This window comes from Calonectris borealis, chromosome 2 (assembly GCF_964195595.1).
Source record: "Calonectris borealis chromosome 2, bCalBor7.hap1.2, whole genome shotgun sequence".
NCBI lineage: Eukaryota > Metazoa > Chordata > Aves > Procellariiformes > Procellariidae > Calonectris > Calonectris borealis.
In genome coordinates this window covers 107,490,169-107,514,945 of record NC_134313.1, presented here as the reverse complement: position 1 = coordinate 107,514,945, position 24,777 = coordinate 107,490,169, and the positions used below count along the sequence as shown (strand labels likewise).

Below are 24,777 nucleotides of genomic sequence, written 5' to 3'. Positions count from 1 at the left end.
TGAGTGAGATCTCCTGTATCTATACAGAAAGGATCAAAGCTAGCCAGAAAATACCTGGACCAGTAAAGAGGTCCCAAAATCAGCCAAAACAGGACAGGGCATGGGAGGAAAAAACCAAACGAAAAAAAACCCAACTCTTAAAACATCCTAAGATTTTTCCAGTGGAAAGTTCACATCCGTCATGAAAATATAACCTACCCATATTTTGGTGGTGAAGAAAGAAAAGCAGATTTTTTTTTGTTTCCTTCCCTCACTAACATCATCTTATCCTAATTTCCCCTTGCCAACAGCTAGATGTATTTTTAAAAGAAAATCAGCAAGGAAACAAACAAACCTTGAAGTTGTACGTGTACCAGCTGGGTCTTACAGAACGTAGCCAGCTATCTGAAACAGTAAGTCTAAATGAGAGTTCTTATCTAAAAACACTAGCATACTTTAAAATACTTTTCCATTTTTGGAAAGCCCCAGCAAATTGACTGCCAAATACACAATGCCCCAGCACAGCACTTCTGCTACTTGAACAATACAAGGTTTATGTCCATAGAAAGCAATTTCAAGTCCTCGTGTCCCTCAGTAGCTTACAGTTCTGGTTAAATCTGAAGATTTATTCATTACACAGTTCATTACAGTGATATTATATCTAACAGAGGGCAAAATATTTTGCAGACAGGAGGATCTGCAAAATACTGCTTCTGGGTACAATCAGGAAAAACCTGAAGACCCCACTGAGCTGCAAATGTCACTTACAAAACTCATACAGTAATCCCTTTGACTTCAACTGCAAACATTTTTATTCTAGCCCAATGCCAGGCAGCACTAAAAGGGCTGCATGCATGGTAATATAACATGCTAAACACTGCCTATGAAAAAAAAAAATCCCTGAAGTCTTCAGCCTTATTGAATATCTTTGGATTTATGGATTCACACAAAAATGTGTCAATCACAGAGGTTCGTTCACACAGTTGTCTCATTGAAACAACATGACACAAGTTTTCATTTAAGTCCTTGATTCCCTCTGCCCAAAATATGAAAGGGTTAAGAGAAACCAATACTGGGGGGGGACCAAACCAAAAACAAACTGTCCCGGTTTTGGCTGGGATAGGGTTAAATTTCTTCCTAGTGCTGTGTTTTGGATTTAGGATGAGAAGAATGTTGATAACACACTGACATTTTCAGTTGTTGCTAAGTTCCCTCCTAGTCCAAGGACAGCTCCCATGCCTACTGACTGAGCTAGGTACACAAGATGGGAGGGAACATAATCAGGACAGACAGCCCAGCTGGCCACCGGGGTATTCCATACCATGTGACATCATGCTCAGTATATGAACGGTAGGCGTGATCCAGGAAGTACCGATTGCTACTTGGTTATCGGTCAGCGCGGGTGGTGAGCAATTGCATTGTGCATCACTCATTTTGTATATTCTATCATTATTTATTATTATTATTTTCCCTTTTCTGTTCTATTAAACTGTCTTTATCTCAACCCATGAGTTTTTCTCACTCGTACCCTTCCGATTCTCTCCCCGTCCCACTGCGGGGGCGGGGGGAGTGAGTGAGCAGCTGCGTGGTATTTGGCTGCCTGCCAGATTAAACCACGACAGTCCTTTCTGGTGCCCAACGTGGGGCTCGAAGGGTTGAGATAACGATAGATCTGACCAAAGTGTGTTAAGGCAAAATTGCTATAAGCATTCGTTATATCGATTGGTCACAATGTTGATGTATTGGCTGTCAAAGTTGTGGGACTGGCTCTCAATGTTGGGTCATGTAATACCTTGCTTGCAGTATGTGTTCCCTTTTGTGTTGTTTATCATCAGTCGGAACTGGGCCAAGATAATCATTTTGCTGCTGTTTTATGAGGTGATAAGATCATTGGTCGTAAGTCTAACCTGGTATCTGTACTCAGTACTGCCGTCATTTCTGTACATCGGGAACCACCTCTTAGAAATTATTAGTAATTGCACTTTTTTCCCCGCGGAGAATGAATTTAAGGGGGAGACAGAATGGGACACTTTCTCCCACTTGTTCATCTTCCCTTCCATATCATCAGAAACTCCTTTTTCTTCTATCCTCTTCACAAAGATGTCCACACTATTCCCTGAGAACTTTGAATATCCTTGGGATGTTCAAACAAGCATGTTCATATTGCTACGTCTCCTGAATCTGGTTCAGGCCTTGTGTAGGGTTAAACAACTATTCAGGAATACTGTGCAGAGATCAACCCTCAGGAAAAAGAAAAGAGGGAGGGCAAACAGCGTTGCCTCGTCTGGGCGGGCGGAGCGGCGAGTCTCAGGGGCGGTGGGCAGCGGGAGATCAACCCCGGCAACAGACACGGTAGCTGCTCAAAACCCCACGACAGGCACTACGGCTACTTCAATCCCCGCGACAAACCCTGTGGCTACTCAAACCCCAGCAACAGTCACCGTAGCTTCTCTAACCCCTGCAATAGGCACTGCAGCCACTCAAACTCCGGCAACAGTCACTACAGTTACTCCAACCCCCATGACAAGCACTGCAGCTACCCAAACCCCAGCAACAGGCACTACAGCTGAACCAGAGGACCAACCTTTGCTGGTATCCATTGCCCCTGTACAGAAGAGGAAATCTTGGAAGCGGAGGTCAGGTCGTTTAGAAAGGGATGATGGAAGAGCAGGGCCATCACGAGGAGAGTAGGAGGAAGAGGAAGAACTCATAAACGAGATGGAAACCACCCGATCCCTATCCCTGAGTGAGCTGCGAGATACGCGGAAAGATTTCAGCCTTCATCCAGGTGAGCATATTGTTACCTGGCTGCTCCAATGCTGGGATAATGGGGCCAGTAGCCTGGAATTAGAGGGGAAAGAAGCCAAACAGCTGGGATCCCTTGCTAGGGAAGGAGGCATTGACAAAGCAATTGGCCCTCAGCCTCTGGAGACGACTGCTGTCAGGCGTGAAGGAAAGGTATCCCTTCAAGGAAGATGTTATATATCGCCTCGGCAAATGGACCACCATGGAGAGAGGTATCCAGTACCTGAGAGAACTAGGTGTGCTGGAGGTAGTTTATAGTGACCTGGACGATGACCAAACACCCAAAGATCCAGATGAAGTCCAGTGCACGTGACCCATGTGGCGGAAATTACTACGGAGCGCACCAGCGTCATATGCCAATTCGCTGGCAGTACTGTGCTGGAAAGAGGAAGAAGCACCAACGGTTGATGTTGTTGTTAGCAATCTCCGGGAATACGAAGAAAGTGTCTCCTCCTCCCTTGTCTCAGCTGTGGAGAAACTGTCCCGGAAGGTCCAGCAACTCAAAGACAATAGGTCCTATTCCCCACTTGTATGGACCAGTATCTCAGGCATTAGGAGTCAGTGTTCTTCTGCTCAAGAGAGAGGATATAGAAAGTACACACCACAGGGCACCCTGTGGTTTTACCTGCATGACCACGGAGAAGACATGAGGCAGTGGGATGGAAAACCTACCTTGACCCTAGAGGCACGTGTCCGAGAGTTGCAAGGAAAAACAATCACACAAGGGGGTTCTCTCAGGAAAAATGCTGCTCCACTTTTCAGGAAAAACCTGTCTCACGACAGTCCAGTTTCCAGTGAACAGTTCCCCAGCCAGAGTAGAAGGGCTGAACTTACTTTGGATTGTAATGAAGGAATTCTTGACTCACGTTTGCAAGAAGTGAGAAGCGGATACTATGACCAGAACTAGAGGGACCCTGCCTCCAGCCAGGTGGAGGAAAGGGACAACCGGGTTTACTGGACTGTGTGGATTCGATGGCCTGGCACATCAGAGCCACAGGAGTATAAGGCTCTCGTAGAGACTGGTGCACAGTGTACCCTGATGCCATCAAGCTATAAAGGGGCAGAACCCATTTGTATTGGAGTGACAGGGGGATCCCAAGAGTTAACTGTATTGGAGGCCGAAGTGAGCCTAACTGGGAATGAGTGGCAGAAGCACCCCATTGTGACTGGCCCAGAGGCTCCGTGCATCCTTGGCATAGACTACCTCAGGAGAGGGTATTTCAAGGACCCAAAAGGAGTGATCAGCAAGACTCGCTCACCCTTTAACAGTCCCATATGGCCAGTGTGAAAGTCCAATGGAGAGTGGAGGCTAACAGTAGACTATCGTGGCCTGAACGAAGTCACGCCGCCACTGAGTGCTGCTGTGCCGGACATGCTAGAACTTCAATATGAACTGGAGTCAAAGGCAGCCAAGTGGTACGCCACAACTGATATTGCTAATGCCTTCTTCTCCATCCCTTTGGCAGCAGAGTGCAGGCCACAGTTTGCTTTCACTTGGAGGGGCGTCCAGTACACCTGGAACCGACTGCCCCAGGGGTGGAAACACAGCCCTGCCATTTGCCATGGACTGATCCACACCGCACTGGAACAGGGTGAGGCTCCCGAACACCTGCAATACATTGATGACATCATTGTGTGGGGCAGCACAGCAGAAGAAGTTTTTGAGAAAGGGGAGAGAATAATTCAAATCCTTCTGAAAGCCGGTTTTGCCATAAAACAAAGTAAGGTCAAGGGACCTGCACAGGAGATCCAGTTTTTAGGAATAAAATGGCAAGATGGTCGTCGCCAGATCCCAATGGATGTGATCAACAAAATAACAGCCATGTCCCCACCAACTAGCAAAAAGGAAACACAAGCCTTCTTAGGCGTTGTGGGTTTTTGGAGAATGCATATTCCAAATTACAGCCTGATTGTAAGCCCCCTCTATCAAGTGACTCGGAAGAAGAACGATTTCAAATGGGGCCCTGAGCAACAACAAGCCTTTGAACAAATTAAACAGGAGATAGTTCATGTAGTAGCCCTTGGGCCAGTCTGGGCAGGACAAGATGTGAAGAATGTGCTCTACACCGCAGCCGGGGAGAATGGCCCTACCTGGAGCCTCTGGCAGAAAGCACCAGGGGAGACTCGAGGTCGACCCTTAGGGTTCTGGAGTCGGGGATACAGAGGATCCGAGGCCCGCTACACTCCAACTGAGAAGGAGATATTGGCAGCATATGAAGGGGTTCAAGCTGCTTCGGAAGTGGTTGGGACTGAAGCACAGCTCCTCCTGGCACCCCGACTGCCGGTGCTGGGCTGGATGTTCAAAGGGAGCGTCCCCTCTACACATCATGCAACCGATGCTACGCGGAGTAAGTGGGTCGCACTGATCACACAATGGGCCCGAATAGGAAACCCCGGTTGCGCAGGACTCTTGGAAGTGATCACGAACTGGCCAGAAGGCAAAGATTTTGGAATATCCCCAGAGGAGGAGGTGACACGTGCTGAAGAGGCCCCACCATATAACAAACTACCAGAAAACAAGAAGCAATATGCCCTGTTCACTGATGGGTCCTGTCGCCTTGTGGGAAAGCATCGGAAGTGGACAGCTGCGGTATGGAGTCCTATACGCCAAGTTGCAGAAACTGCTGAAGGAGAAGGTAAATCGAGTCAGTTTGCAGAGGTGAAAGCCATCCAGGTGGCCTTGGACATTGCCGAACGAGAAAAATGGCCAGTGCTTTATCTCTATACTGACTCATGGATGGTGGCAAATGCCCTGTGGGGGTGGTTGCAGCAGTGGAAGCAGAACAACTGGCAGCGCAGAGGTAAACCCATCTGGGCTGCCGCGTTGTGGCAAGATATTGCTGCCCGGATAGAGAACCTGACATTAAAAGTACGTCACATAGATGCTCACGTACCCAAGAGTCGGGCCACTGAAGAACATCAAAACAACCAGCAGGTAGACCAGGCTGCTAAGATCGAAGTGGCTCGGGTGGATCTGGACTGGCAACATAAGGGTGAACCTTTTATAGCTCGGTGGGCCCATGACGCTTCAGGCCATCAAGGAAGAGACGGAACTTGTAGATGGGCTCATGATCGAGGGGTGGACTTAACCATGGACACTATTGCACAGGTTATCCATGAATGTGAAACATGTGCTGCAATCAAACAAGCCAAGCGAGTAAAGCCTCTTTGGTATGGAGGACGATGGTTGAAATATAAATATGGGGAGGCCTGGCAGATTGATTATATCACACTCCCACAAATCCGCCACAGCAAGCGCTATGTGCTCACCATGGTGGAAGCAACCACCGGATGGCTGGAAACATACCCTGTGCCCCATGCCACTGCCCGGAACACCATCCTGGGCCTTGAAAAGCAAATCCTATGGCGACATGGCACCCCAGAAAGAATTGAGTCAGACAACAGGACTCACTTCCGAAACACCCTCATAGACACCTGGGCCAAAGAGCATGGCATTGAGTGGGTATATCACATCCCGTATCATGCACCAGCCTCCGGAAAAATTGAACGATGCAACGGACTGCTAAAGACAACACTGAGGGCAATGGATGGTGGGACATTCAAGCATTGGGACACACATTTAGCAAAGGCCACCTGGTTAGTCAACACTAGGGGATCTGTCACTCGAGCTGGCCCTGCCCAATCAAGATTCTTACGTACTGTAGATGGAGATAAAGTCCCTGTCGTGCACATAAGAAATACGCTGGGGAAGACAGTCTGGGTTTCCTCCTGCCTCTGGCAAGGGAAAACCCATCCGTGGGAATGCTTTTGCTCAAGGACCTGGGTGCACTTGGTCGGTGATGCGAAAGGATGGGGAGGTCTGGTGTGTACCTCAAGGGGATTTGATTTTGGGTGAAAATAGCCAATGAACTGAATTTTATGATGTCAATTGTTATATGATATTGTATATCATTACTTCTACGGTTGCTATCAATGGTATAGCAGTGAAAATCACCCAGATTAACAAAGAATGAACTAACTCTGATGAAACCGAGCAAAGTGCAACGATGATAGAACTGAATGAGTGCAGCAGTACCGAAATGAGAACTGGCTTCAGGATGCAACAGCCCAACACCACACACCATCTCTCCGGCCCTGAAAGACTGTTATGACAGATGGAGCCCAAAGTTGTGGACTAAATGAACTCAATGGACATTTTAAAGGGATAGTCCATAGACTAAGGGAATGATATCTGTGTGTGCATATATATATATATGTATATATAAAAAGAAAGATAGTGGTGATTAATTGAAATATATCGAAAAATGTGAAACCTAAGCATAACGTAAATGGTATAGAATAAGGGGTGGATACTGTCCCGTTTTGGCTGGGATAAGGTTAAATTTCTTCCTAGTGCTGTGTTTTGGATTTAGGATGAGAAGAATGTTGATAACACACTGACGTTTTCAGTTGTTGCTAAGTACCCTCCTAGTCCAAGGACAGCTCCCATGCCTACTGACTGAGCTAGGTACACAAGATGGGAGGGAACATAATCAGGACAGACAGCCCAGCTGGCCACCAGGGTATTCCATACCATGTGACATCATGCTCAGTATATGAACGGTAGGCGTGATGCAGGAAGTACCGATTGCTACTTGGTTATCGGTCAGCGCGGGTGGTGAGCAATTGCATTGTGCATCACTCATTTTGTATATTCTATCATTATTTATTATTATTATTATTTTCCCTTTTCTGTTCTATTAAACTGTCTTTATCTCAACCCACGAGTTTTTCTCACTCGTACTCTTCCGATTCTCTCCCCGTCCCACTGCGGGGGCGGGGGGAGTGAGTGAGCGGCTGCGTGGTATTTGGCTGCCTGCCAGATTAAACCACGACACAAATTCATATGAACCCATTGAGACGCAAAGTCACCACTATTTGGTCCACCACTCGTCATGATAGTTTTAATCTACACTTTCAACAGTGCCATATTAACTAAGGTATAAAAGTTGACAGTATTTTGTTGATCTCAGCAAAGCAAATCTTTTCCAGGTTGCTCAATTATTTTTAAAACTAAAAGAGCTTTGCTTCAAAATCACTTAAAAATAACAATGTAATGATTGACAGACCCTGGGCATTCAGGTGAAAAGTTTGTGGTATCCTGTTTGTGTCTCTTCCCCAAAAACTGCCTTCATTTTTCTGAGAAAGTTTGACACGTTATCTGTAGTGCTCGAAATGCAACTGAGTGCAAGTATGAAACAAGGTTAGAATGTTCAAGAGAAACACTATGTTTAAACTGTCACTAGCAAAGTAGCAGCCATCTCTTTAAAAAGTAATACACATTTTGACATCTTGCAAATCTGGCTTCTGCTCTGATTTTGTATTGTTTTAAACATTCAAAGAGGAATTCTTTCCACCCTTCTGTTACACATGCCGAATTCCCTCAATAGCAAGCTGATCCAGCATGCAAATCAGACAGAAAAGAAATAAATAATTATGACCCTCAAAAAGAGAGAACGTTGGCAACCGTTTGAGAAATTGTAACATCCACGATATAGTTTCTTCCCTTTCCAAACTGACCAAGTATCACCGTGAACATACTGGGCCAACCTTCACATCAATTTCAGTGCAGTAATCGAAGCAGCAGCAGAGATCAGACATTAGCAGGAACACAGTAACCTTGGAAACCTCAGTGACTTCTTTTTTTTCCTCATTTGAAGAAAAAGTGCCTCACCACCACTCTGAAGAGTCCAGCCCACTGCTTACTCGCTTCTGCTATCAGTCTCTTCCCTGGTTTCACCTTCCTAACGGAACTAGTAATCTAAAAAGATGGACCAGGGTGCACTTACCTTAAATGTAGTTAATTTTTTTTTTTCCCCAGTCCCCTTGCCTGGGACTACAAGTCAAAATTCCTTCTTACAGGGCTAATGGAAGTCTAAAGAGGTGCTCTTTTACGTACTTTACTCTTTAGCAATGAACAGTAAGCAGTGTCCTGCAATCAGGACATACCGTGCACTGCACACAGAGTGAGAAGTCACCACTCTTCTGCTCACGTAACTTCAGTGCAATACAGAGGAGCGAGAAGTGAAGAACTTTTAAACAGAAAGTCTTCTTTCAAATCCTTCTTTAAAAAAAAAAAAAAATAAAATCAAAGACAGCCAAGTGTGTGCATTTGAGATTAGGATTTAAACTAAACTCCTAGTACAGGAGGCATAAAAGTAAAAACAGAAGCAGAGAGGAAAGTGCGCAAATCAAAAATATACAAATAAATTCATCTTACTGGACCTGGAAAAAGCCATAGAGCCATCTGCCTAGGATATTGGTTTCTTTGAAACATCATTTCAGACTAGCAAAGAATCAAACTGTATTATGTAAAGAAAATGTCTTTTTGGCTTAAGCATAGCAAAAATATCTTCCAGGTGGAATTAAGGATACATGCAATGTTTGCTAGGCAAAGGCATAAAGCTGGATTCAGCAAAAGACTTCAGCCAATACTTAAGCTTACTGATTGTAAGCAAATTTAAGCATTTGCTTACAAACTTAATAAAATCAGTCAGTTCTCCAGAGGGAGAATTAGCATACAAGAAACAGGTCAAGAAAATATGGTCAAGAGGTTCCCCCTCTTGCTTCCAGTCTTCCCACAGGACAGGAGATAGAAACTGGTTTTCAAATTTCCAGACTTCAATCTGGGAATTCTAGGGCAAGACACAGATGATGAGATAGAATCAATCTGGGAAGACTAGAATCATGAGATGATGCCTTTCAATGCCACAGCTCTATACCACATACCTGACAGAGTAAAAGTAAAAGATGGAAAAAATGGTATCCCAGGACAGAGAGCTAAGTGAAAGCCTGGTGGTGGGACAAACAAGTATTCCTACATCATACGCATGCCCCAAGACAAAGTTACAAAACAAAGGGGACTCAAGTTCCCAGAGCAAAATCCAGAGTAAAGCCCTGGGGCATTAGTCATGCTGTAGCTTCAGAAACCTCAGAGAACACTAATTAGATATTAGTGTTCAAATAGCTATACAGAAATACTTCCAAGTTAAACACGCACGGACTGAGGCCATACAAGATAGTAATTACCTAAATTTGGTAATTTAGGGATTTGTACAGCAAAACAAAATTCTTTCAGAATTCATTTTTACAATGTTTTTCAGAGTGAAAACAAAAACGTTGCCTTTTACAGAGAGTTTTAAAACACAGTACATACAGGAATAGCAAACACTTTCCTCTAAAGTGGTCTTCTGCCCCCATCACTTTGAAGGAAAAAAGCACAGGTGACTAAAGCACAAAAAAAGAATACTTTATAGTAAATTGAGATAGTAGTATATGCTGGTATAACGTAACAATTTGAAAGGTTGGTTTTAGTTCTAAATAAGCCTGCTACAAAACCAAATATATTACAATAGCTTAATCTATGCAACGTCAATGACAAGTTTATGAGGGCTTCCCATGACCAGAAGAGGCATCACTATGGTCCAGCAAGTTAAAAACATCCCAGTACTGTTCAAGCAGGGCAGCATTTTCAGGCTCTCTTTTCTGTCAACATGCAGAAAAGTATGGTTCACTGGGCCTCCTTGATGAGCACACATATATGTCAGCAGGACAACACCTCACTTTGAGTATGGACAGCCAGAATACTAGAAGAGTCACATTACACATACAACCACGTGTCTTTATTAACATGTATCAGGTTTCTGAGGCTCAGAGCAACAGGGCTGTCCTGGCTCAGGACTGCCAATGCACACCATGCTGACGGGTACAGAAGAGGACCATCGAGCAGTACGCAGGCAAAACAGCTGTCCTGAGAGGCTGTACTGAAATCAAATGCTTCTACAGACCCCGCTGCACACCAAGATCTCTGACATTGCACTGGCAGGGATGCAGCAGACAGTTTCACAAATAGGTTATGAGAGTTCACACAGGCTACAAGAGTTGGGGGACATCTTCAGAGCAGGCTGATCGACCAGCCCACTTACGGCACAGCCCACTCGGAGCTCTACCCCCCTGGACACAATTAGATCGCTTCAGTCCTGAGTAACCTCACTGCTTTTCATCTGAACCAACTTGCCTGGGAGACTTGTTCACATATTCATTCCTCTCTGCATGAAATACTGCTTCCTGACATCTGTTCTGAATTTGTGTATCCTTAATTTCCATTAATTCATCCCTGCAGCCATGCACCCGCCCTCCCCTTCAGGGTTAAATTGCAAACAATAACCTGACTAGAGATGGATATATGTCTTAAGGTTTTATATCCAGACATCCACTATGTTCACTGTTTTGTTTGTTTTTATTTCCACAGACAACTCCAAGACAGCGGAGTTTGGGCTTTTGGCGCTATTTTTGTTGGGTTTTTGAGTAACTGTCTTTTACAGCTCATCCAATTTTCACGCTAGTATACATCCACACCATCTAGTGGATTTATGCTACATAATTTCAAATGTTATAATCTTTCTGCAACTGATATAATGGCACTGAATGCAACAGCCTAAATTGGTGCAAGCTAATCTCTGCTTCTTTTCTTTTGTTTTTGTAACTTCAGATTTTCTTCCAGATGTGCCCTAGGTTTTGAAATATTACTACAATGCTTGCCTGAGTTTGTTAATTTTGTACTCACTGTTATGTCAGGGGCAATTGGAAAACCCCCACAGAACTGATCAGGGTTCATCCTACAAGGCAGCAGCTGATATCCCGAGCAATTCCAAAATGGGATTCTTCCTTCATTTGTACCTTGTGATCAAATTCAGAGTCCACTTTATTTTCAGGTCTGCATAAACTTTATTTTCATGGATGATTTATATAATAAGAAATTTTTGTTTTTCATTTGCAAGCATAGTAGTGGTATTGTCTTGACAAACTCTTGAAAACCTGTATTGTAGTGTTGCCAGTGTAAGGCCTGAGCTGCTGTTTTCACCTGACCACATTTATGACATTATCTATTTTGTTATGGGGCTTTATGGCTAAACTTACACATGATAATGCTTTTATAAACACTCATGACCCCAGTAGTCTTTCGAGTAATGGTTTACCGTGCTAATGCATTACTCTTTTCCAAAATGACTACAGGATCTCGTAAGTGCAACGTTCTTTGTTCTCATTCACTCCCTTTCCACGTGACCATCAGCTGAGTAACTGCTTACACATTTTGTCTTGGGGGACGTTTAACTAACGCAAAAATAGTTACTTCCCATAAGCTGTGGACAGGGTAGTTTTATGGAAAATGCAGGGAGTAATACTTGTCTTGGAGATAAAATATATTCTAGGGAGAAGAGATACTTGCAGATCAGCTGGAGTTCATGAAACTCTTTCCACACACACGGATCGGAATCAGTGCATATGATTATGGCTACAGGTATCCTCAAGGTTGCCTGCAACATCCTTAGATGGTCTTAGTATATTCTCAGTCCAGCCTAAAAACCACCAAAGACATTCCTGCCTTAAACTGATAACCAAATGAAAATACAGATGCCATTTTAGGCAATAAACGCAAAATTCAGATCTGAATCGGGATGAACGATGTAACAAGATTATATAAAAAATTGCTGTGAGCCTCATAAAAGTGGTCAGAAAAGAAAAGACTCGTAGAAAAATTCTGAAATTTAAGCTACTTGTTGGCTTACTACTACCCTGAAAAATCAGGAAAAAAGCCTCTTGTAAGAAATAACTGATTATTAAATTTGGTCTTGTTCCCATACCTTATTTTTCTATCTTCTGTAATACATGCTATGTATTTCAATTTCAATTATTTAAAAACCATAAAAAATACCAGTATCTTGATGATAGTTACGCTACTATATACTTTTGGCACTCGATATATTAGTCTTTTCAACACTCAACAACCAAATGCCAGAGAGCATAAATACTAATTGAAATATAGTTTCCCGTTTTTGATATATGGCACATATGAAATTATTTGTCTCCAAAACAAGTTTAAAGAATTTCTTACCACAGTCTCCGGCATCATTTATGTACCATTGCTTCTGGGAACTCTAGATTATGTAGCACCTACCAAAGCAAATTTGCAAGCTACCAACGTTATCAACAAGCCAGATTCTTCCCCATGGAAGCTGGTAGAATTCCGTACTGCAAGTGCTATTTGGAGAACTAAAGCTACTGTGCAAAGAGGGATCAATTACTTCATCTAGTCTAACCAAAAGTACTTCTTTCTACTAAACTGTTTCCCTTCTACTTCTAAACCACCATCACGATAGTATTATTATTAATCATTATTGAATGTATATAATTGATGAAAACCTTCAAAAAGGTAATACCTTACTTGCAAACTTAATTACCACTGCATGTACTTTATTTCATGAAAAAACAAAATTCTGCATTTATTCAGCATACCACAAAACACAGCAATTTTCAAATGCACAAGTACCATTATCACCCAAAATGGGAGATGCTCAGCCAACTGACACTTGTATTTACTAGAATTTCCCCAAATGGACTGAGAAATCTCCAAGTCCTTCACTAAGCAGAGGTTCTTCTCTTGAACTTAGTTATATTTCTTGAAAGCACTGAAACAAACAAATCCTTGCACAAGGCCAAATATCAAGTCAACAACACAGGTAGTAGGACTAGATCTGTGGTTTCCAGAAGCTTAGTGCTCTAACTACAAAAAATGCTTCCTTCATAGATAGCAAGTACTATCAAAAGTTTTAGTTAAAAGCAGGGAATGTTATCCCATGAGGGTGGTTCTGGTAAAATAAAGTAAAGCCCTCCAAGACTGCTAGATTTAGGCTGCAACACTCTCTAAACGTCTTTGATTTACACAAATCTAGGGATGGGGAAATTTTAAGTCATCTGAGACCATGGAAGTACTGATCTCACCTTGTGTGAAAGGGACTCAGAAATTTTAAAAACTAACAAAAATCTAGCAATGACACTGAACTGGGTGGAAACTATCTACAGTAGACATTGAAAATAAATTAATAACATGGATACACTCTTCACAATCCAGTGCCAAAAGTTTGCCTTTAAATCTCTGTTGCTGTAAAAATTTGAGAGAGAGAGAGAGAGAGAGAGAGAGAGAGAGAGAGAGAGAGAGAGGAGGGTGTATATATACACGCTCACACGCACACATAGGGGTATGAGTGTGTGTATATATATACACACACATATATATAGGGGTGTGTGTATACATATATACACCTTACTCACTAAGATACATTTTCTTCTTTTCTGGTAGAACCATGTGGTTTGTATTTCAGCCACTTAACTTGCTTTTTTCAACTTGAAACATGTCCTCCTGTGGGAGGAATGAGAAACTCAACCACTGATGCAGATGTTTTGACTACATAGGGACTTGTTTTTTATTAATGGCACGAACAATACCCCAGCAAAAGAAGTATTATTTTTCTGACAGCTAGGCATCTGATTTAATAATCATCTTATTCTTAATTTGTTGATACAGCTTTTGTAGTCTCAACTTCAAATACATGTGGATCAACAGCAAGAAAGGAGACAAATAAACATGCTTACCTTTTCTTCACATTTCCTGTGGCAGGCATACTTGCAAACTAAAACAAAAGCAAATAAAATATATGAGTAAAAGAGTGGGTGGATTCTCCCCTCCATTTCTTTAGATCAGCTTTCTACTAGAGATCTGGCCAAACTCAGGTCTGTATATATAAAAGTATTTACATACTTCAAAACAAAACAAAAAACTCTAAAAAGAAATGCATTTAGTTTTTAACATTGCTGTAGTTAACTTATCTTTCAGGAATGGCTATCAGATTTGTGCATTCCATCAGCTTCTGATAACGTATGTCTGGTTAAACTTCATGGGCTGATTATCTTGACACCTACCTTTACAGCTTCACATGCACCAGAAGTGTTACCATCTAAATAACACAGATAGTAAGATCAAACTGTTCCGAATGTAACCTGTGAATCTTAGTCATATCAGCAGTTCCAGAGAGCTAAGAAAAGCAGGGTGACTTCAAACTCACAAGCGACCATGACTCTTCAGACTTTAATTTCTGATTGTGAAATACAGTTTACACAGTGTTGCAAACGTTACTTCCAAGAGGCAAGCCCTTGATTTCTTTTAAATTCCTGCGGACCTATGAGCAAGAAAGGATGAATCGTACTAGCAAGTTTAGATTCAGAAAACAGCACTTAACTTAAAAGTAGCCAGATGAACAGCAATGTAACTATGATGCAACAGCATAATAGCTAGAATCTGATACAGGCTAGTTTTAATAGATTTTCCATTTATATGCACTTCCTTCTTTACTCTGAAATTTGCTTTATTTCCTTCTAATGTCTATCCTTTGGGTTACTAAGAGCTAAACTGTATTTTAAATTCAGGAAAAATTTACTTATGCAATTTCCAAGATCAGTAAGCTGCAGAATACCACTGAGGTTTAGCTGGAAGATTAACTGGGGCCTAACCTTAGACCACTGAAGTTGAAAGCCATGCTCATTTCTTGGTGCTTCTACAAGGAGAAGGACACTCTACAGCCTGACCCAACAAGAAAAATACAACTACCAAGACGAGGTCAGCAAATACACGACCATGCCCATTTCAGATTCAAGCGCATCAACCGCTGAATGAAAAACCCTCATGCTCCAGTCACTTCTCAGGGGAAAAAAAAGTAAGGCTTACTGACCCATTTTCTTATGCAATCTTGTAGGTGCTATGTTCACTTATTTTCCCCAGATACAAGTTAGGAACCAGTTCTTTGTTCATAGTGCTTCACAGGATCAAGATTCTTTATTCTAAAAATGTATTAGTGTTCACACAAATATACTGCTCTAATTATTAGCATTGATAATGATCAACAACCACTTATAAACGCTATCAACCTTAAAGCAAATGGAAGATAGCTTTTAATCCACGAAGAAAAACTTCACTTTCTTGCGTGACAGCATGGGGGATGCCTAAATTCATTAAGTGATTACATGCACCGAAACTGTATATTTAGTAGAATCCAAATTTTAAATCAGCATGACTAGCTTTGACTTTGCAAAAGGCTAAGAGATGCTCTAAAAATATGCATGCATACAGTTTCTTCTATAACCTACTTTGAGGCCTCCTGCAAAATGGTGTAACAAAACAAAACAACAACAACAAAAAAAGAGAGGCAATCTTTACAAAAAGTAAAGAATAAAACAGTGAATCTGTCAGGAAGCCCTGATATTATAGACAAGGTTCTCATCTTCTTTACTGATGCTTAAGCCTAGATTTCTGGGGGGCAAGATGAAATACAAAACAAAAATAGATTTAATTCCATGACAATTTCCACGATTTTGCTACTGGCTTATACAAAACCAAATCACAAATGTCACCAACAATACACAAAATCTTTATTAAAGATGTAGATTAACAGTAAATGCAGACATTGAGTTTTTTCAGTTTCCACATACATGAGAATTCAGTGTTTGCTGCTCTTGTGTAACACAACAGTACTGTTTTTGCTGGAAAGCAACCACTGAAGTCAGATGTGAATTTAGCCTGGATAGCAACAAGACTGAGTCTTGCAGCAGCTTCCCATTCAAACTCATAAGCAACACAGAAATACGGCGTACAAACTCCACACATAATTGAAGGGAGAAGACTTCACAAACAAAGCATTGCTATATTTATGAGATTCAAAGGAAACAAAGATTAAAGCCTCAAGAGGTAATTAGCCAAATACATATCAGGCAAAGCTCTCTGACTGAAACAAACTGTGTATTTTTTCAGGTATTTACATCTGTAACATTCTGAGGATAGAGATCCGATTCATTCATAGAGACAGCTTCACTCCTCCTCAGCATCCAGAAATACCCTATTCATATCTAAATCCAGCACTTTCATGGATTAGACTGAGTTAAGTCATTACCTTCTCTCCCTCACTGTTTAATAAAGCTGATGATGATAGTAATGATGATAATAAACTGGATAAAAATAAGCACTCTGAAACGAGATCACTGACAGTCCAGAGGCTGGGAGCAAACAAAGCATTCTTTTGTGCTCAGAAGCAGAAAGAAGATTCTCCTCCTTCTCTCTGGGGTGAACATCAAACTGCTCACTGCATATGTTGCTCCTAAAAGGCACACCAGCTACATCCCAACAACAGAAATGGATCCCCCAGCGTAATAGATCCAAACACCAATTCCCTTTTCTTGACAGGTCTGAATTTTACTAGTAGATTAAATCTCTGCCCAGAATAACAAAACTTAAAATGACTGAGCCCATTTCACGGACTGTTCTTGGCATTTACCAGATGCTCAAGTGTTCAAAGCATTTTGTGTAACCTACGTATGTCCCACTGAGGTACAGCAAGTATCACAAGTTTTCATTTGCTGGTAAGGTAATCTTTTTATGTATATAAAGATCTATGTAAGTATGTGTGTGTGTATAAACACTTACAAATATATATACATGTGTGAACACATGTACACAAATATATACATACATATGTACACACATAGACACGCTCCAAAAACCAAAAAAGTCTTGTTTGTAGTAAACATATAACCACCTGATAAAACCAACTAAAAAAAAAAGGCAAAAAAGAAAAAGGCGGTTAGCACGGAACACAACTGATTGAAAGTAAGTATACATTGGATCACTAACCTGCAGCCAATCATCAGTCTCTAGATGATAATTCCTACCACCAATTTTATTGCTGGTGTGGTAGAGTCATGAGAACAAACGTCAAGGTTGTTTTTAAAGTACAGATAGAGTTAAGTCCTTCTATTTTCTTGTCTCCTCTACTTCCCACACCCTCCAACCCTTCTCCAGAAAGGAGGGGGGAAAAAAAAAATAAGAAAAAAAAAAGAATACATACATACACACAGGGTGAGGAGGGGGAAAGTATCAGCAGCATTTGAAAGAAAGGGAGGTATCAAGAAAATTCCATGAATTGGGTATGAGGAAGCATGCAGGCACATAGAGAAACAGTGAATGCAATAAGGGCTGTACTGCAGCAGCGACAACTCTCCAAGTATCTGAGCATAGAAGAGTTAGTGGAGAGAAGCACCACTGCCTTTTCAGGCACATCCTTTTACAATGCAATTCATACGGTTTTCTCCATTATAGCTGCTAACATTGCAAACAGTGAGAGATCCTTTCACCAACACTAGCAAATTAACCACTCATCCACAGAAGAAAATCAATTTGCTTGATACTTCGTTACTTAGAATTCATCTTGCCACAGCTAACGCTACTACCTCGCAGAACTATCCTGAGTGGATGACTGCACTCCCTCAGTCCAAGGCTGGTTTTGTCTCAGCCCAAGCATTTACAGTACTTGGAAGAGATGGATTACGTCAAGCATTAGATTGCCAGAGAGACCGAATCACATTTCAATATGCCAGCTGTTTTTATAGAAAGCCTTGAATAGTAGAGAGATGCACTTTCAGAAAATTTCTAAGGCCAAAAAAGCAGTATTATACCACAATCGTGCAACCCATGCCTTTTCAGTGCAACAAACATGCAATGCAAAAACATCTGAACAACTGAGCATACTCACAGCATATCAATTGTTAAGGAAAATACATGCAACTTACAGTTAAAAGATCTCAACAAGCAGCTTCTACCGAATGCTGGCATTCTTCAGGCAAAGCTTACAAGCGAAATAGCACTCAGCTCTTTTCAGGACGACAGCCCAAGTGTATTCGAATTTAAAAATGTGCCTGAAACAGTCTGGAGGACTTAATCAATGTCACACTCAGCAAGACTACTTCAGTTTTTCAACTGAACAGCTGAATGTCTGCATCCCACACATCAGCTCCCATCAAATACCAGACTTTCCAAATTTGTGTTTAAGGATTGTGGCATCAGTTCCAAGAACAACTGTCCCAAGCTGGCTGGCAATGAAATGGAGGCCAAGCCATATTTAGTCAATTCACTACACTTCAAAACAGTTCCTAAACAATAGCTCTGAGAATCCATTTTTTTAAAAGGGGGAGAAAGAAAAAGGAAAAAAGAAAAAAAATGAAGACATGTCTTTGCATCAACATGAAGATGTGTTAACTCCTGCAAGTTAATAATACTGCTGCCAAAGACAGAAGAATAAGCATAGTGAATCATATTTTTCAGACTTAAGCTCCCAGACTTAAGCTCCAAAATTTTTATGAAATGAAAGTTCTACGTCTTACATTCATGCATGTAGGATGATCTCTGAAAACCAGTAGCAATGTACTTTGAAAGTACGAGAGTACTTCTGTAAACTAACCACAGAATGATTTATGGCTTACCAGGACAAAGTATTAATTTTTTCTCTGTGTGGTAAGGGCTACTCACCTTGACACATTTTAGCATTTAATGGACATATGGTATGGCAATATATTCCATATATTCCATACAAACATTCTGTCACACTGTACATGCAGTGAATATTAAAACATATCTAGTTTATAAGGACAACCTTGTATTTAACCACAGCTTTTATCAAGTGATTCTCCATGGTGGGTTTTTGTGTGTTTGTTTTTAAACAACTCTATATATGGCAAGGGTACAAACAAGATAATTCAGAAATCCTCTTGGGGCAGAACCTTGATATAAATAGAGAATTTAAGAGATGTAACTCAGTTTAATAACTTACTGATCCCTAAGAAAGATCACTCGCCCCAAAAGCATATACTATACAGCTCTTGATATTTATTTTTAACTTCCTGGTGACAAATAATAAATTAGGATACCAAATCACAGGCCTAGCTGCTTGAAAGATACTTTCTTTCCCTCAGCATCTCCAAGCCAGCTTCCCCAAAACAGACACATGCTATTACGGCTATTTTTTGACGGTAATGGAAGAGTCCTTGATGATCCACAACGAAATGTAATCTAAACCAAGCATATAAAAAGATTTGTGTAACCAAGACTCAGTTTTCATAGTTCCCAATTCCAGTCTTCTCTCTTAATACCACAGAAAGATGGGTATCAGAGTGTTACAGGAGTGGTAAAGCCCAGTCATTTTAGTAGCTAGGCTAGTGATACCACTACTGAGCAACATCTCCCTCCTGCAGGAAATGTTTTGCACAAAATCCCAGGTCTGTCATTGGCTCTGAAGAAAAGATGTTTTCCTTTTTTCAGAAACCAAATCAAGATGTTTTAAAAAATGCATAGCAAGGCCACCACGACAGGGTCTCCTCCATGCAGAGCTTGGTACAGAAAGACATCCATGACCAAAATGTCCCAAATGGAGAGAACTGTGCAACTTGCTGGCCATTTATATTTTGACAAGGGTTTAATAACATTGTGATCAGATTATTAGAAAAAAAACTCTCACCAACACACACACACTTTTCTGCCAATCTGTTCTTACCAGCTCTGCAACAATTCAACTCAAGATAAAGATCCAAGATGAAAGCAATATGAAAAATAGACACACGGAAATCATTAATTGCAGCATTAAAAATAAAATGGCATCCAGTTTTGCATGGGGCAGAGATACCTTTGGGTGGAGGGTGAGGGAAGAGTCCTCTAACTGGAAATATTGGGCTTTAGCTGCAAAAGCACACACTTCTATATTTAAGAAGTTATCAGAGTCACATGCCAAAGATGTCGCAAGTCTAACAGCCACACTACAACAACAACATCTGCTGGTGCATTTCCTGTGCCTCAAACATTTTCCTAGATTTTCTTTTGTTCTTTTTTTCATATTCAGCCAACCATTGTCTCTTCATCTGAATATTGCTCCCAGCACTTCATGACAGGGACTGCAGACATTGTTTTTGAAGATGACAGCTCAAAGACAGTTATGGGAAATTTGTGCAAAGCTTCAGCATATTTTACTTGGGCTGGCTACACAGTAAAGAGTGTTGTGAATGAGCTTGCCCACAGATGAAATATTCTACTTGCTGTTGCTGACAAGGAAAGGAAACAGCAAGGAAAATCTTTATTAAGAGAAAAATACTTTGGCACTACTGCTGCAGTAGTAAGTCTGTTCTTTTCCTTTACTCCCACCTTCCTCCCATCTTGCAGAAAGAACCTTGACCACCAAGGTTTTTTTGGGTTTGTTTGGACCCCGGCCCCCCTCTGGAATTTATAGTCTACCATTATTGTTTTAACTGCATCCTGAAAACTCCTGGGTGGTGTTTTTTTTTGTTTGCTTGTGTTTTGTTTAATTTCCCATACATGCTGTTACAAAGGCAGAGCATTAGCACAGTGAGAACGTTTTCACATTTTAAAAAATAAAGTACTCATACACCAACTTTTTTTCATCTTTTTAAGCTACACTTGCAAGTCAGGTAGGAAATGATTAAACCTTAATCCAGTTTGGAACCAAAGGTTATTTTTAGACCTCCTCCCTCCAGCTGAACAGACAACCCATGTTGCAACATTTCTTCCACAAAACCATTTCAACCAGACCATGGTTTACTGTAGCCAGCAACCTACATGAAACCAAAAAAGTGGCTGGAAAGTCTCCAGGTTTTCCTTGCAACTGCAGACAGTGCAAGAACTGTAAGATCTCGAAAGCTTGCATGCCGGTGATTGATCTTGAAAACATATCCTGCATAAATTATGCTAAGAGCAAGGATTAGAGAAAAGTAAGAGACTGCTTTCTTATTTTGAAGATCACCCATGTTAAGCCAAGGTTGTTAAAAACTTACTTATTATGTGGATAAGACCTAATGGGCCTGGAAGTTTTGATTCACAGCTGTTCTTAAGCTCCTACAGAAAATATAAGTGACAAAGACCAAAACAAAATAGGCTATGCAAAGGTCATCAACATGATCCTTCAAGTACTTATACAGTTATAGGCATGTTTCCCAAGGGTATTTTCTTATCTCATTAATGACAATAGATGGGGACTTTGCATAAAATCAGCTAACAATTCCCCCTCCTACCTATTTACAGGTTTCAGATCCTGAATGTGTCTAAATGGAGTTATGTTTGTAGCCCGGCTTAGTTTCCTGAAGCTTTCTTCATATACCAGAACAAACTCTTCAGGATTACTTACAACAGATTTCTTCACCCATCTCTTCTTTATTTAAACTTTATCTTCCTATACATTATTTCTGCCTCCCATGGTAGTTCTCCCTCCCCCCCACCCCTTGTTTTGAAGCCAATTAGAAGTGTGAGGTTTTAGCCAAATGCATCAAGATTTACTTTGAGGTTCCTTTCCCCACATGGCATATCAAATTCATCACACTCAAATTATTCACTCTAATGATAGCATTTCATTTCAGATTTTTGGGTTAGATCAGATAATTCTAGCTTCAATTTACCCTTAGGAATTTTAGGTTCTCTTCAAGTGGGCTAAGTTTATAAAATTGCAAGTATACCAGATCACATAGCAGTTTTCCTGGAAGAAATGCAGGGGGGGCCACATGGGATCACATTTACTTCGCGTCTTTTTTTTTTTCCTTTTTAATTTATTAGCTGTAATGAACAGAAGCTGCAGCTTTTTAGAAACCTTAGCGGTTTGAACTTTAACTTTAAAATAAATTTTATAACCACAGATCAAATTCTGGCATGATTAAGTCAGTCCTTATGAGGTAAACAAATAGGGAACTCATGTTTTCACTACAGACAACTTTCTGAAATACAATCTGTGATGCAGCTTGGCTACTATGAACATCAAACATTCCTAGAGGTTTTTGCTTTGTGTATTTTTTATTTTTAAATTAGTAGGAACTTACCTTAAAGATTTCTGCCAAAATTCCTCCCGCCCTTCCCACTGGGGTAACAACATGCCATCAAAGGATGTCAATTTTACAGCTTCTCTCAGCTCCAGAGAAGGCTGTGTTCAGCCAGGATGCTTATGTACCACTTGTGTAATGCCTACTAATTACAGTGGCTTCTTCTGTATCTCTGTATGCTCCAGTGAGTCTTTATTCATCCTTCCCTTTCATGTCTTTGCTGTTGTTACGCACATAGCTCCCATGTTTGGCTATCTGAGCTCTGCACTGAAATATGAATGCATAGCTTGTACAGCTGTGTTTATTAGAGTACATTTTACTAATCCAGTGGAAGTTGCTAATTACTGTGTGCACTTTTTGTCTAAAGAAGAGGGGCTGACCTTCCCAAGCTTCTGGTGTGACAGATGGGCTGCAGTCCATGTTTCTCTTTCCAGCCTCCTCCTCCCCAGAACAGTACACTCTGTGTCACTCATGTCCAGGTCAACATCCACCCATTTCTGAGGGGTTCCTAAAAAGACTTCTCTGCTGCCACTAGATCAATTCATGCAATCTCCCTTGGATATCCTCTCAGATGCCTTTCACATGCAAGGCTGACAGTCAAATGAGGTTTTATAGCAAGAGCCTGGGTCCCTACCTAACCCAACCTTACTTGGGCATTCCATAATCCCTCTTCCTTGGAGTTCACAGGAGCTACAAGCTAATCTGCTCTAGGGACAACAACAGACTATGCTCCTTGGTCCTACAGGCTGCATACCCTTGTTTACATGCAGTTGTCTGTCTGTTGTATCATCAAATGTTGGTCGTAACTGAAAACAGGCAGTGCTACCAAAAAGAAGTTCTAGGTCTCATTTTCTCACAAGTCCATATACCTTTTAAATTTGGTGGTAATTAGCAGTGAATTGCTTCGGAAAATAGTAAGGTTTTCTGGTTTGTTTTCTGCTGTTTCTTGATGAGTCTGAGCCATACATACAAGAGATCCATCATTACAAATCTTAAAAGTATTAACTGAAGCAGTTATCTTAAAACCATCCTAAAACAGTCCCACGGAATGCAATACAATTTGCTGGATCAGTGCTCAAGAAAACATGTAAGTGTACATAGAAACATCATGCAGAAAGCAAGAGTGATATGATGAAAAACCCTTTTAATTTGATGACAGTCTTTTCATTCTCTCAAAGATCTCCCGCATTATAATATTAACATAATCATATGGGTATGCCTATTGCCATAATTAACCATCTTATGGTTAATTAATCAATGCCTGTTGCCATAATTAGCCATAGATGGTTATGTCATAGTTATGTTGAAATTACAGTAAATATATATCTTTATATATGATGTATTATAAGATCAATAGATGGATAGATCTCATAATACACCCATATAAGTGTCTAGTAATACAGGATCTTATTTCACAAGGATCATTCCATGGAAACCAGGGTGACACAAACAACGCTACCCCACAAATACACACTACATGCTTCACCATTTAGAGTCAACTGTAATGCCACTGGCCCAAGTTGGATACAAATTCCTTTGGCATTTCTAGCTTTATAGTTTGTCTGCCAAAACTGCAACCACAGACATGCTTTGCACATTATTAAGATACTAGCATGTTATTACGGAACTTACTGAAAGCACTTACTGAAAGAGAGAGTATATAAAACCATCTGCTATCATATAAGATTAAATATGCATATATTTACACACACAGTATGCACAAACAAGCCTTAAGAACAGTTTGTCAGCTCCAAATGAGTCTCAATATAAAAATATATTTTGTCTTGTCAAAAGCAATGAACATTTGATTAAGTACAGAGAACTCTGTATCAGGTAACTCCAATTAACCCAAAATGAGATTTTAAGTGGATCACTAGCCATGACCACAAGCACAATCACAAACAAGCAGGTGAATTTCAAAGGAAAATACCAAACCTCTTTAAGAAGAAAACCAGCTCCAGTTGTCTTCAAATCCTGATCCATGACCTGTAAGTGGCTGGAAGCTCTTGATTAAACACAGATACTGTAATCTGATGAGAAAATATACTTTCTACTATCAATTAATGCTACATGCTCAAGGAAACAGTCCAGGACTGACTTACTGTAAGCCACTTGACACTTGTATGAGACCATATGTTAACATTACTTACAAGACAGAAGTTATTATACAGATTAAAATTAAGTAAAGAAGGTGAATTGTATTCTTTATTACACGCAGCTTGCACACTATACCATGGTAAGCATTTCTCTGCTCACAATAGAGCTAACCGTACATGCCAATGTAATTTAACACTTCTTTGGCTAGCATTTATACATGATTCAAAATACCAGGAAGAAAGCAAAACTCATATGTAGTCAAACCATCAAGGAAAAAAGCTTTCAGGAAAAATAAAAAAACTGAGGAACTAAAATTCTACAAGCGTTCCTACTAGGACCACTCCAACACATATTTCCAAGACCAAC

At 40.8% G+C, this 24,777-nt stretch overlaps 1 protein-coding gene across 1 annotated transcript in view; it reads right to left on the bottom strand.

The window, feature by feature from the left end:
* Positions 1–24,777, bottom strand: part of TNS3 (tensin 3) — a 256,780-nt gene that overhangs the window by 159,460 nt on the left and 72,543 nt on the right. Inside the window, exon 4 of the mRNA XM_075142915.1 lies at positions 14,218–14,255. Within this exon, the coding sequence (XP_074999016.1) occupies positions 14,218–14,255 (38 nt within the window). The remainder of the gene's footprint in view (positions 1–14,217; positions 14,256–24,777) is intronic.